Raw genomic sequence first — 15,261 nt, 5'->3', positions numbered from 1 at the left:
ATGTCACCAATTCATATTAATTAAGTTTGTCACTTACACCTCCACCTGTAAAGGCGGAGGTGTCGTGACGTCTGTCCATAGACACTAACAGCTTCACTAGCTAACGTAACGAAGCCAGCGTCCCGTTAGCATGAGACTGTGCACGGTAACCACGGTAACGGAAGTTTAACGACCTGAAGCGTCGTCGTGGTTACGTGTCCGCGACTCACTGCAGATAAAAAATAATATTATTCAAATATGACCTCAATGTTTCTGATTGTTCACCTACAAACTGTGTGTGTGTGACTGTGTGAGTGTGTGTGTGTGTGTGTGTGTGTGTGTGTGTGAGTGTGTGTGTGTGACTGTGTGTGAGTGTGTGTGTGTGACTGTGTGTGTGAGTGTGACTGTGTGTGAGTGTGACTGTGTGTGAGTGTGTGTGTGTGACTGTGTGTGTGTGTGTGTGAGCGATTTGTTATCTTTCTGTGTTTCCTTTGACCTTTGACCTATGGGGTCAACTGTGTTGTTCTGTGTCAATTGACCTGTCACTCTCACACACACACACACACTCACATACACACACACTCTCACACACACACACACACTCACATACACAGTCACACACACACACACACACACACAGTTAAAGTTTCTTTTTTAACATTTAAACATAAATATTAAAGTTTCAGATCAGTTTTATTTATATTTGAAACTGATTCATTGATTAATGAAATAAATAAAATCAATAATTAAAATAAATGAAAAATATTTTGAAACCAGCAAAAACTTAAAAAATAGAAAAACTGAAAAGTTTCAGACAAAAACTTTATTTTTTTATTGACGCGTTACGTCCATCGGCTCGATGCAATGTAAGGGAAACATTGATTTAACGTTAGTTTATTGTTGATTTAACGTTAGTTTAATGTTGATTTAACATTAGTTTATTGTTGATTTAACGTTAGTTTAATGTTGATTTTAATGTTTAGAATTTTGTGACGCGTGTTTCACGTTGAAATCGTCACACGTCAGATCATTTGACATAACAGCAGAGAAACTTCCTTTTAAGGACTTCCTGCTCAGATCCTGATAAATAATTTACAATCAGAGAAACTTCATATTTAAATGTTTTCAATTATTTAAATTATTTTTGAGTTCAAACTTCTGTTGGCCGTGTTCGGCCCGTGGGCCTCAGTTTGAACATGAAGCAAATCATGAATAAATAATGAGGAGGATTTTAATTATTCAGAATGATTTTTAAATCAGACAAACTTTGACTTGTGATATTATTTACAATATTATCATAATAATAATACTCTAAAATAATAATAATAAAAATGTGTCGGATTCCTTTCTTCTAAAATGATTTGTTGACAAACTTAATTAATATGAATCCGTTTGAACTCCGTGACGTCACTGATGGCTCATTAATATTCAGTGATGGAGAAAAGTTGAAAAACTTTTTGAATATTTTTGGATATTTTGTAACTGAAGCTGATGAAAGTGGAAATACTTGAAGTACTTAGTTACTTCAGTAAACTCAGTTACTTTCCATCATCATCTTCATCATCTTCATCATCCTCACCTTCCTCCTGTCACTCATGTCCCATCATCCTCCTCTTCCTCTCCGTCATCCACTCAAATCAACAAAATGGCTGTCGGAGTGGGCTGCTCTGCGCATGCTCAGCGCACCTCTGTCGGAGGGCAGGGCAGGTATCCGCGCGCTCCGCAGTCTCCGGCTCAGACTCCGGCATGAGGCGGCAGGAGGAGTGAGGAAGCACCGACTGCTCAGAGCCCCGCTGCCCGCCTCTGCGCGCTCGAACCCGGCCGCTGCTGCTCGGAGGACCCGCCGCACTCTGCCCGGACACTTTGCGGGACTTTGCGGGATTTTTCTCGTTTTACGGAGCGCGGGAGAGACACCGCCCCGCACACAGGTGAGAGGAAAGTTCAGCCGCCTCCAGGTGCAGCAGTCAGGGAGTGCGCGCGGCTTTTACGCACGGGAGGACTGTTGTGGAGAGTTATGGGTCTCCGGGGGAAGCTGCGCATCTGAGGACAGGACCGAACCGGACCGACTGGACCCGATCTGCTCACATCTTCACCCTCTCCCTCACCACAATGTTCCAGCACAGCAATAACAAGAAGTGCTTCACCATCGAGGCTCTGGTCGGGAAGGAGGCGATCAGCCACGGAGGAGGAGGCGGCTCCGGGGATGAGCCCATCCGGCCCACGGCGCTCAGGTTCCCGGAGTCCCTGCATCCCGCCGCCGCTGCTGCTGCAGGGGTGTTCGGCTCCTGCTTCCAGGGCAGCAGCGGGAGGACTTTGTACTCGGCCGGGCCGGATTTGGTGCTCCAGGAGCCCGGGCCGCACACGCAGAGCCCCGGCGGGCTGCCGCTGCACCCGCTGCAGATCCCCCCGCAGAGCTTCTTCAGCCCGCAGCACCGGGACGCGCTCAGCTTCTACCCGTGGGTGCTGCGGAGCCGGTACCTGGGACACCGCTTCCAAGGTAAGGACGGGAGGGACGGAGGGAGGTTCTGGTTCTGATCCGGGATTAATTTCATGTTTTCATGATTTGATTCAGAAATCAGGTAAAAAAATAAATTTATGACGAAAAAAAGATTAAAAAAGAATCTTTAAATTAATTTAATGTGAATTAATTTATCAACAAATGATTTGATTCGATCTTCATGAAGTTTCCTGTCAGAAAATCAGATTCATGTTTTTTCTCCTTCAGTTTAAAATATTTAAAATTCTCATCACATTAAAATCTCATCTTCATCTCTTCAATAATCAGTAATAATCAATAATAATCAGTGATAATTCATCCTGTTTGTAACAAATGAAAAATATTTCGAGGCGTCATCAGGATAAATAGTTTGTTTCAATACTGTTTGTTGTATAATAATAAAATATATTTTAATATTTGTTCAAAAACATTTTATTTAAATTAACCGGAAACATTTTGACAGTTTAAAATATAAATTACATTTTAAATTCAAGTTTTTGTTTGAGAATTAAAGAAATAATCAAATTAAACTCGTTTCAAATTTAGTTGAAACAATAAAAATCTCATGAAGTCAGTTTGAGTTGAAATAAAAATGAAATATTAAAGTTAAACTTCGTTTTCTTTAAATCTTTTAAATAAAGTTTTAATTTAAATCTGATTCACTGATTAATTTTCAGCTGATTGAAGAAAAAAGATGATTATTGATTATTGATTGTTTTTATTGCCACGTGATGAAGCAGCGGCCTGAGCATCATCTTCATCATCTTCATGTTTCTGATCATAAATAAGATTTCATTAATAAATAAATTGATCTTCATCAGAAATCATTCAAATATTTCAATAAAAAAAATAATGAGAAATTCAAAACCAAAAAACTTTATTTTTATTTGATTCAGATAAAAAATAAAAATCAACATTTTTTTTACAAAATAAAAATGAAAATAAAGTTTGAATGAAAAAAAGCGTTTGAACCATTTTGAGAATTAAAAAACAAAAATCTGAATAATGAATTATAATAAAAATAATAACTATAAATAAAGTGTTTCTGTTTTAACTCTTTAATGTTTGATCTTCTCTGATCAATGATCCATAAATCTAAAATATCAATAATCTTTATTAGAAACATTCTGAATTATTATTTTATTAAAAACTTTTAAAACGTTTTATAGTTTATCTGAGCTCATGAACATTAGAACATTAAAGTCACATTAATTAACACTAAAGCTCGTTATAACCTCAGTGTTCGTCTTCATAGGAGGTTCTGAAAACGTTTTTACAGCGTTTGTCAAATGTTACAGTAACTTCCTGTTTGTAAATCTGTGGCTGTCGACCCAAACGAGGCCTCAGAGCTTCGTTAAGAGTCCCAGCAGGAAGTCTCTCACACACACACACACACACACACACACACACACAGATTAAAGGTCTTCGTGGTGTTTTTGTTTAAATTTGAACGTTTCGTCTCGAGTCTCTTCACGATGAAAATGTTTCTCTGATTTTTAATCATCGTTAATGTTCATGCTTCATCACGTTAATTATCATCTCATTTATTTAAATCGGTTTAACGTCTTTTGTCTCGTCTCAGCGTCTCCAAACCGGATAAACGTCGTCATCAAAAACACGTTTCATGTTTCATGGAAAACCTTCACGCAGCGTTCGAAGTATTTTAAATGACAGACTGTTCATGTACTTATATTTGTCGTATTTCTATGTAAATAAAACTGTTTATTTTGACAGATTTATTCAGTAACATGAAATAAAACACAAAACGTGAAATCAGAAGTACAAACGTGATTTTACTGTAATATTCTTCTACTATGGTTCTCTTCATTTTTCTAATATTTCATGGCAAACCTTCATGCGGTATTTTACACGTTAATTAAACAGCAAAAAACATCAAAAGAAACATTTTGTCGTTTAATTAAAAACGTAAAAATATTGTATGAATGTTGCATAAAATGAAGGTTTACAGTGTTTTACTGTAAAATTTAAAGAACTTAATTTTCATGGTAATAAATCAAATCAATTAATGTCAAACGAACAACATGGAAATCAACTTTAACATCCTTTCACCGTAAAAATTAGAAACATAACGAGTTTTTAAAAACGTTTTGGAGGCTTCACTTGCGTCCACCATGTTCTCAGCTGTGATTGGCTCTAAACTCGTGATGTCACGGATCCTTCAGCAGGTGAAACAAACTCAGTGACATCACAGCGAGGAAACAAAAACACGTTTCCCGTCTGACTTCCTGTCTGCGGCGCTCTGCTCTGATTGGTTAATGATCTAAATATAATTTAAAGTTTTCGCTGTTCTGGAGCTTTTATTCACGTCTCATGATCTTCATCAGCAGCTAAAGTTTGTTGTGACTTCCTGTTTGTGTTGAGCTTTTATTGTGAAATTATCTTTTGAGCAGGTATACCCATCATGCATCATCAAATCACCTCTAATGCCGCGTTTTGAGCTTTGAGGACGGATTCACAGATTCACGCTGTCAAATCAAACCTGCCAACACTGCTAGCTACGTTAGCTTGTCTGCTAATTAGAACAGTTAGTTAACGAGCTAATCTACATAAATTGCTACAGTCACATCTGCGTGTGTTTGTTTATTAGTTATTAGTCGATTGGTCTCTCCTCCGTGGTTGCTGAAAGCTGAATGTTTACACTAGACAGTGAACAAGGTTTTTCTTCCCGTCTTCCTGTGGGTCTCTTCCTGTGGGTCTCTTCCTGAGGGTCTCTTCCTGAGGGTCTCTTCATGTGGGCGTCTTCCTGAGGGTCTCTTCATGTGGGCATCTTCCTGTGGGCGTCTTCCTGAGGGTCTCTTCATGTGGGCGTCTTCCTGTGGGTCTCTTCATGTGGGCGTCTTCCTGTGGGTCTCTTCCTGTGGGCGTCTTCCTGAGGGTCTCTTCCTGAGGGTCTCTTCCTGTGGGCGTCTTCCTGAGGGTCTCTTCATGTGGGCGTCTTCCTGTGGGTCTCTTCATGTGGGTCTCTTCCTGTGGGTCTATTCCTGTGGGTGTCTTCCTGAGGGTCTCTTCATGTGGGTCTCTTCCTGTGGGTCTCTTCCTGTGGGCGTCTTCCTGAGGGTCTCTTCATGTGGGCGTCTTCCTGTGGGTCTCTTCATGTGGGCGTCTTCCTGTGGGTCTCTTCCTGAGGGTCTCTTCATGTGGGTCTCTTCCTGTGGGTCTCTTCCTGTGGGCGTCTTCCTGAGGGTCTCTTCCTGTGGGCGTCTTCCTGAGGGTCTCTTCTTGTGGGTCTCTTCCTGTGGGCGTCTTCCTGAGGGTCTCTTCGTGTGGGCGTCTTCCTGTGGGTCTCTTCTTGTGGGTCTCTTCCTGTCGGTCTCTTCCTGTGGGTGTCTTCCTGAGGGTCTCTTCATGTGGGCGTCTTCCTGTGGGTCTCTTCCTGTGGGCGTCTTCTTGTGGGTCTCTTCCTGTGGGCGTCTTCCTGTGGGTCTCTTCTTGTAGGTCTCTTCTTGTGGGTCTCTTTATGTGAGCGTCTTCCTGTGGGTCTTTTCCTGTGGGTCTCTTCTTATGGGTCTCTTCCTGTGGGCGTCTTCCTGTGGGTCTTCGGGTCTGGCTGCTTGTTTTTGATTGGCTTGCAGAGTGTGACGTCTGAATCCAGCTTTAGTTTATAAAAATTAATAGTCAACATTCTTTAATTAAGCAGCTTTATCGAAGCCGGCGCTCGCTCATTGTCATTGACTCTCTCTCTCCCAAATTAAACTTCTTCATGTTTCTATTTTAAGTTTCAGTCAGACTGAGATTTAGAAGCTGCTCCATGAAATAAACAAAGGTAGAGTTCATATAGATAATAAAAGTAGAGACACAGAAAGGTTTTATTTGATTCATCCATCAGAGGCAGCTGCCAAAGTGTATCAGAATATTTAAATGTTCAAAAAGTTGTAATATTCTGAACATTTTGTAAGTCTAAAAATGTTCAAAAACGCTGGAAAAAAAGTTTAAAATGTTCAATTTTTTTTTTTTAGAAACATTTGACAATTTTGGAATTCTAAAATGTTCAAAAACGTTTTTTAAAAAAAAGATAAATATTCAAAATATGTTTTTTTTAATTGTGAATTTTATTCAAAAACGCTGAAAAAACGTTTAAAATGTTCAAATAAAAAAATATTCAAAATAAAATTAAATGATGATTTATTTTTTTGGGAAAATTTGTCAAATTTTCTCCCAAAAAAATGATAAAAAAACAAAAAATTTTAACGTTTTAAAATATTTAAAATGTTGAAAAAAAGTTTTTATATTTTGAACTTTTTAATCATTTTTGAACATTTCTTTCAAAAATGTTCAAAAATGTTGAAAGCTCTGGGAAAGGAGGAAGTTGACCATGGGTTGCTCAGCTGTGATTGGAGAAGAGAGAAAAAAGGGGGCGTGGCTTTGAGCTGCACTTGTATAAATTAGTAATATTGTTATTATATATATTAATATCCTCATTTAAAGTAATCAAGTAGGAATACTCATTACATTTGAGCAGCTTTGTTCAAACTGTCGTTTTTTTTTGTTTGTCTTCGTCCTGATTGTTTTCGACTCGTCTTCACGGAACACCACACACACACAGTCTCACACACACACACACTCTCACACACACACACACACAGCACACACACACACACACACAACACCCACACAGTCACACACACACACACAACGTCACACCACACACACACACACACACACAATTCACACACACACACATCAACACACCACACACACACACACACACACACCACACACACACACTCAACTCTGACAGGTCTGGACTCGTCGGTGTCGGGGGACTCTGATGTTCCATCTGCTCTTTTTATCTTTATTTCTTTTTTTATCCGACAGAAAATTTTCAACATTTTTATTTTTATTTACTTCAGTTTCTTCTTCTTCTCGTTAATGACAGACAGGACGTTCAGTTTAAATATAATTTAATAATAAATTTCGTTTCAGTGTCAGCTCAGATTTAGTGTTTTTGTTTCCCATGATGCACTCATTCTATGAATCACTCACTCATTCCCTACCAGGGAAATAAATGTAGTGTATGTATAATGAGCTCAACAGAAAAAATGTTCGGACACTTTCGGACACTTCTCTTGGCGCCGGTAATTACGTCATTGCTGTCGCACAATTAAAACGTACCACATTAATGTCGTCTTTGTCCATTTACTACTGCATTTTTATTAAATTAGAGTCTTTTTTACTGTCCGTATGTTTTTTTCGTGTTTGTTTTCTATTTAAGCATCATCCTCATCCTCTCATCCATCCGCCGAAAAAAAAACATACACCGTTATTTTAGAAAACTCATGTAGCGCTATAGAAATGCCATCTACTGTCAGTCTGGCTGTTTGTGTTTTATCAATAATTCAATTATTTACTTTTTATTTACTTTTTTATTTCAATTTATTTCAATTTATTTCCTTTCCGCGCCCAGAGAACTTCTGGCAATGCATGATGGGATATCTTGCTTCGGTGACCATCGGATGTTCACTACATCTCGCGGTGAATTGTGGGATACATGCAGTGACACTAAACATTCGGACACCACTACAACATGGCGTGGTCACTACAGAGTGGTTAGGGAGTGATTTCAGACACAGCCTGTGTTTACGTCAGTCTTCTTCTTCTCTGACAGTTAAAACGCAGGATGTTTAGTCCTCCAGCCTTCTTCTTCTGTTGTTTGTAGATTTCTCGGTTGCAGAAAAACTTTTTATTTTGGTTTCCTCGTCTCCTCGTCTCCTCCTCGTCTCCTTGTCTCCTCGTCTCCTCCTCGTCTCCTCCTCCTCTTCTTCTTCTCTCCTCCTTCGTGCATGTTGGAGTTCAGAAATGATGAATTTTAGCGTTAGCCGCGTTAGCTGCTGCAGTGAGTTTGATTGACAGGTCGAGTTTCATAATCAGCTGCTTCTGTTTACATTCTTCTTCTTCTTCTTCTTCTTCTTCTTCTCTTTCGTCTGTCGTCACAGCAGCTGAAGCCGTTTGTCAGTGAGTCCACTGACAGGAAGTGTCTCCTCGTCTCCTCATGTCCTCGTCTCCTCATGTCCTTGTCTCCTCGCCTCCTCGTCTCCTCGTTTGTAACTTCATTTTAAAAGACGTGCTCAGACAAAGTCAGTTCAGTTTGAACGTTATTTTAATGTTTTCTCGTAACGTTAGCGTAACGTTGATGCTGAGTGTGGAAAACTCGACACAGTGAAACTTTGTGATGTCATCGCGTACCGTGTTCGGGTTTCACGTCAAAGTGAATTTTAAAGTTTCTTCTTCTGTGGTCGTTGTCCAGAGTGTGAGGGAGGACTTCCTGTTGTCACCTGCTGCTGATAAAACTGCTAAACCTTTCAAAATAAAAGTTCTGTCGAGCTTCAAACAGGAAGTTTCATGTTGAACTCGTCACATTAAAGCTCGTCACGATCTGCAAACAGAAATCTGTCGGACACAAAACGTTTCCTGGCGTTTGATCTTCAGGAAGTTTCAGGAAGTTTCAGAAAGTTTCAGAAAGTTTCGTCTCGTCGGCTGAAGCTTCTCGTGGTTTCCTGTGTTTTCATTGGTTGGCTGCGTCGTCTCGTGAAGCGTCACCTCGGGTTGTTTTTAACCGTCACATTTGCAAAGCGAGGCGCCTGAACGCCCCGCGAGTCACGGCGCGGTGCGTTTGCATATCAATGAGACGCTAACGTTAGCACGTCCTGCACGCCATCATTGTCCCGCTCGCCGCCTCCGAGCCGACACAGCAAACCGACTGCTTTGCGTGCGGCGTGTCGGCGGCGGCTCCTTTCAGACGAGCTGCAGCGGTTGAAGAAGTCAAGCGTGAATTTGTTTTTATGTAAAATAGATTTTTGAAACATTTACGTGAGATTTCAATAAACGGTCAGAAAAATAAAAGCTCGCGCTGAAACGTCGGTTTGAGGCGAGAACACAAAGACAAAGTCAACGTCTCTGCGGACTCGAACTCACGAACTCACGTCTGATAAACAAATTAGCTTCTTTTTTCTAAATGCGACAAACCGCTCAAAGAAAATCAGACGAACCTCAACGGACAAAATGTTTTCATGACGTCTGAAACTTGAATCGACTCAAACTAAAAAAGATTTCCATCAACGAAACGACAAAGAAAAGTTGAATAATCGAGAAAAAGAACAAAAGAAAACAGAAACTTTCAAACTTTATTTCAAACTAAAATAATCTGACTTTAAGTCAGCGTGAACCGTCTCGGACACGACGAGGACGACGAGCTCTGAAAAGTCAAATAAACAGTTTTCATCTTAAATCAGCTCATGCAGAGTTTTTGTTTTCTTTGTGTCCTTGAAGGCACCACGTGTCACCTGACCTCATCCTTTAATTAATAATTAACATTTCTGTACTAACATACAGACGACTGATTGGTCGGACTTCACGTCTGTCAGCTGACTCGTGTTTCGTCATTTCTCACTTTAAATGTTTTTGGTTTTGAGACGTTTCAAACATTTAAACGTGTTCGTCCATTTTAAACTTTAAAGAGTTTCAGCTAAAATCATGAAAAATGTATAATTAATAAATAAATAATAATCAAATATCTACAAAACAATAAAATAAATAAATAAATAAATCTGATCATCAAAATAATTTGTTTAATTTTTGATTAAAAACACACACACACACACACACACACACACGCACACACACACACACATCGTGTTTATCTTCTTTTTGTCTTCATTCAAATTTTTTCTGTCAAACTGAAACCAGTTCATGAACTGCAGGTTCTGCTGTTAACCTCTGTGTTCTGTTCTGTCCGTGTTCTGTCCGTGTTCTGTTCTGTCCGTGTTCTGTGTTCAGCAGAGGACAGCAGTCCGGAGAACCTCCTCCTTCACGGTCCGTTCTCCAGGAAACCCAAACGGATCCGGACGGCGTTCTCCCCGTCTCAGCTGCTCCGACTGGAGCGAGCCTTCGAGAAGAACCACTACGTGGTCGGAGCCGAGAGGAAACAGCTCGCCAGCGGACTGTGTCTGACCGAGACGCAGGTAGGCATGATGGGAAACCCAGGGCATGATGGGAAACGTCATGTTTTCATGTCATTAACATAAAAAGTCAAAAACGTGAAGGAACGAATCAAACGTGTCAACATAAAAAAAACCCCAGATGAAGACACGACAGGCTCAGCGTGGACCAATCATGTATGAAGACAAAATAGAAACAAACAAAACTTCAATTTTTACATAACAAAAGTCAAACAAAACAGCAAAAAGTGTTTTTTTAATTTTATTATTATTAAATTAAATGATAGAAAATGTCAAATTCTCCAAATATTCTGAATTATTTTATAATTATTTTATAATATTCAGCATCATCTAAAATCTAGATTTGAAATGATGAACGATTAAAAACAAACAACTTTGAAATGTTCATAAAATCAATAAAACATCTGATCTGTGATCAGTCTTCAGTCTGTCAGACAGTCTTAGAGACTGGAAGCTGGTCTGTCGTCAGTCTTCAGTCTGTCAGACAGTCTTAGAGACTGGAAGCTGGTCTGTCGTCAGTCTTCAGTCTGTCAGACAGTCTTAGAGACTGGAAGCTGGTCTGTCGTCAGTCTTCAGTCTGTCAGACAGTCTTAGAGACTGGAAGCTGGTCTGTCGTCAGTCTTCTGGCGTCAGAGGAAGTGAGTCGTGGGTTAGTCACGCTCCCTCCGCCTTTTCTCACGGATGATTGACAGCGTTTGTCTTCAGGTCGTCACGGTGATACGAGCCCGACGCCAGCGAGCCGCGTGAATCATCTTCGATTATTTATGAGCTCATCTCACAGAGCGAAGCTCGTCAATCAGCGCTCGTTAATCAGATGTGAATTAGAGATTTTGCAATTGTTGGACGTTAACGAGCTTCAGACAGAAACAAACGATTCTGCTGAGTCAGATTCAACGTGAAGCTCAAACTGAACTTTGTGAAATAATCTTTAATACACGAAGACGTCTGTTTGTTATGGTCATTAAAAAAAACTAACTTCCTGAACACGTTCAAATGTTGTTCAAGTGTTGTTCAAGTGTTGTTCAAATGTTGTTCAAATGTTCTTTAAATGTTGTTCAGATGTTTGACTTCGTTACTTCATGATGAAGTTTTTAAACGTGTCACTGAATCTGATCTGAGCTCAGCGACAGATCGAGCAACACGAGTCAGACGTGTTCAAACATGCAGCATCAGTACCACAGTACTGCAGGAGTACTACAGGAGTATTACAGCACTGCAGGAGTACTACAGGACTCCTGCAGTACTACAGGAGTACTGCAGGAGTACTACAGGAGTACTACAGTACTGCAGGAGTATTTCTACTTCTAAATGATGTTTTAAGTATCAGCAGACAGACGTGTGTGATCGTCCATGAACGTGTTTAAAGGGACACTTCATGATGGTTACAGTGTATTTGTACACACTTTATGTAGTACCTGCAGTACATGTACTGCTGCATGATGGAGATCATTTGCATTAATCAGATACTCCACGCTCTGAACATGAAGCTGTTATGAAACACACACACACCTGTCTGTCTGTGTGTCCGTACAGGTGAAGGTGTATAACTCACCTGTCTGTCTGTGTGTCCGTACAGGTGAAGGTGTATAACTGACCTGTCTGTCTGTGTGTCCGTACAGGTGAAGGTGTATAACTCACCTGTCTGTCTGTGTGTCCTTACAGGTGAAGGTGTGGTTTCAGAACCGCAGGACGAAGCACAAGCGTCAGAAGTTGGAGGAGGAGTCACCTGAAGCTCAGCAGAAGAGGAAGGGAAGTCAACACGTGAACCGCTGGAGAGCGGCGACTCAGCAGCCGGGCGGCGGCGACGACGTGGACGTCATCAGCGACGACTAGACTGCAACACACATTTAACACACACACACACACACACACACACACACACACACACACACACACACACGCACACACGCACACTCTCTCTGACAGTGGAGTCCAAACACCTGTCCAGGTGCGTTCAGGTGCTTTTCTCACACGTTTAAAGCAACAGGCTAACTGAGCTAAACGACCCCTGATGTGCCGCAGACCTCTGCTGTGAGAAATGAATAATTAACTAATTAATTGCTACAAAATAAGAGGCCGAGATTTCAAAATAAAAGTCAAAGGTTGTCAGGCTATACATTTCAAAATAAAAGAAATTACTTTTATTTTGGCATTTGACTACTCAAAACGAGTAATTATACAGGATATGACATCAGAGGCGTTTCCTGTTTGCAGGCGCCTCAAATCTTTATTTAGTTTGACGACGGCTCAAATTTATTTGAATTAAAGAAGAAGTGATCACACACACACACACACACACACACACACCTTCCTGAGGACTGATGGTGTCCCTGAAGGAGGAGGAGCTTCAACAAACTGTCATTTCCTGTTGGACCGACGCGTGGACGCGATGATGCGTTCACTGACTGAACACTCGCTCGGTGGATTTTGGTGCCAAACTTTAAACCAGCGCCCTGAAAAAGACGATTAACTAACGAGGAGCCGCTCGGACATCGTCAGCTTCCTCCAGCAGGAGAGAGGGAACGTTTGTTTAACGTTCACCGCCAACGTTTGTTTAACGTTCACCGCCAACGTTTGTTTAACGTTGCTCATCTGTCTGTGACGTTCTCCGTCTGTAACGAGCTCAGAATCATTAAATGAAATCAGACTAATTGTCCTTCAGGTGAGGCTGCGTGTTCATGGTTCAGGTGCAAAACGTCTATGACGTCATGACCCAAAGCCTCATGGGAAATGTAGTTTTCAGGTTTTGGTTCAGCTACAGAACAACAATGTCCCAGACTGATGACGGCTTTAAGGTGGACTTTAAACTTTAAGGTGGAAATCTTCACTTCCTGTCGGAGGAAACTGTAAAAAAAACAAGAAAAAAAAAAACAGCTGAGACGATTTTCCAGATTTGTCTTCACGTGTTCGTAACGAAGGAACATGTCACGCTTAAAGATCTGCAGGAATGTTCCACCTGTCTCTGACGGGGGTTGGCGTGCGGCGCCTTGCTCAGCGGCACTCCGGCTGGTCTGTTTGGACGTTTGTAGTTTTTTGTTTTTTTTGTCTTTTTGGAAGCAAAAGAAAAAAGTTGTAGGTATTTATGTAAAAAAAGTATTCTATGCATCCGACGTGTAAATATGGAAATAACGACGATAACGAGTGACTGTTTGTTTTTCATCCGTTCATCTGTTTGTTTCTTCTTCCTGACAGATTTACCTCATCACCTCCTTATGTAGCACTTCCTCCTCTTCTTCTCTTCTTCTTCTTCCTCCTCTTCTTCTTCTTCCTCTTCTTCCTCCTCTTCTTCTTCCTCCTCCTCTTCTTCCTCCTCTTCTTCCTCCTCTTCCTCCTCCTCTTCTTCCTCCTCTTCTTCCTCCTCTTCTTCCTCCTCTTCTTCTTCTTCTCTTTCTTCTTCAGATCTATTTTTTCATCGTTAGGATGAATGCACTAACTGTACGACTCGTTTCCTCTGACGAGGAGAAGAAACGACAGCAGATTTGTACTTCCTGTGTTCAGATTTGAAAAAAATATAAATAAAATGAATTCAGATCAAAAAGTTTCGTTCACGTGATTCATGATTTCTGATCTGAGATCTTCACGGAAACAGGAAATGACGTCAGTTTGTTTTGTTGAACAAAAATCTGTTTGATTCGATTTGAAAATTTAAATTTAAATTATTTTTAAAACCAAAATGAAAATCAGATTATTTTTATAGAAAATAAAGGATTTATTTTTAATGAAGAGGTTTAATTTAAACAAAGTGACTCAGAACCTTTTTTAAGAATTTAAACACAATTCAATTAATTTATTATTAATATTATAATTATAATTATTATCATTATCATTATTATTATCATCATTATTAATATTTTTATTATTATTATTATACATTACTTGAGTTCAGTTTCGGTTTTCAAACGTCACCGTGCGGTGTGACGCGTGTTTGCGGTTCAGAGCTCCGGTTCTCAGCCTGTAACTCCGCCGCAGGTCGCAGCTGATCCTCGGCTGCTGATCAGCTTCAGTCCCGGTGTCTCGGTTCTCCTCCGGCCGCGGACTGACGAGGCCTCCGCGGCTGCGCACCGGAGCTGCAGAGCGGACACGTTAATTATTTAAATGATGTATTAATTAATCTGAATATTCAGACAGTCCGCGGGGCTTTTGTCTGACGTCCAATCAGATCACAGATTCATTTAAAAAATACCGGAAATGTACAAAATAACTTTAAAGTAGCACGTGACGTTAATTAATTATCGTCATCTGAGTGACGTCAGCAGCAGCTGGGTTTAATTGTAATTATGTGAAACAGTTTAACACACACTAAAACATTTATAATTATATCTGAGAATACACAAAGCATAAAACACTCACACAGACACACAGACAGACACACACTTGCACAGACACACACGCACAGACACACACTCACACAGACACACACACACACTCACACACACACTCACATACACACAGACACACACACACAGACACACACAGTGTAGTGGTCATGGTACTACAAAAAAATCTAAACTATGAAATTCTGGTCATGTGACCACAGAACACAGTCAGACTGAGACCTGCTGGACAAATAAAGGTTTTTCAAAGGTTCTTTAAAGGTTCTGTGTTTATTCACTTCTGAAACGTTCTGTGAACGTTCTTCATGTGTTAGACTCACCTGTTCACTTCAAACCTGACGTCGTGGCTGCAGCTCGTCGTTGTCCGTCCATCAGCTGTGAAATCAGTTCAGCTCGTCAGCTGTAACGTTCCTTAAAGAACATTTGAAGGAACACCTCTGTGTTCTTCAAAGAGGTTCTCTGTTTCTTCACTCTG

At 40.5% G+C, this 15,261-nt stretch overlaps 1 protein-coding gene across 2 annotated transcripts; it reads left to right on the top strand.

The window, feature by feature from the left end:
- Positions 1-1,603: 1,603 nt before the first annotated feature.
- emx3 (empty spiracles homeobox 3) lies at positions 1,604-13,732 on the top strand. Of its 2 annotated transcripts, none has more exons than XM_027280707.1 (3): positions 1,604-2,476; positions 10,274-10,455; positions 12,115-13,732. In XM_027280707.1, exons 1-3 carry the CDS (start codon positions 2,089-2,091, stop codon positions 12,283-12,285), a joined length of 741 nt encoding a protein of 246 aa, XP_027136508.1. In that variant the 5' UTR covers positions 1,604-2,088; the 3' UTR covers positions 12,286-13,732. The 2 variants fall into 2 exon arrangements, with proteins under 2 accessions (XP_027136508.1, XP_027136503.1); XM_027280702.1 differs by having other exon boundaries at positions 10,271-10,455.
- The last annotated feature ends 1,529 nt before the right edge of the window (positions 13,733-15,261 follow it).

Source organism: Larimichthys crocea, chromosome I (assembly GCF_000972845.2).
Source record: "Larimichthys crocea isolate SSNF chromosome I, L_crocea_2.0, whole genome shotgun sequence".
Classification (NCBI taxonomy): domain Eukaryota; kingdom Metazoa; phylum Chordata; class Actinopteri; family Sciaenidae; genus Larimichthys; species Larimichthys crocea.
This window is presented reverse-complemented; position numbering and strand designations above follow the sequence as displayed.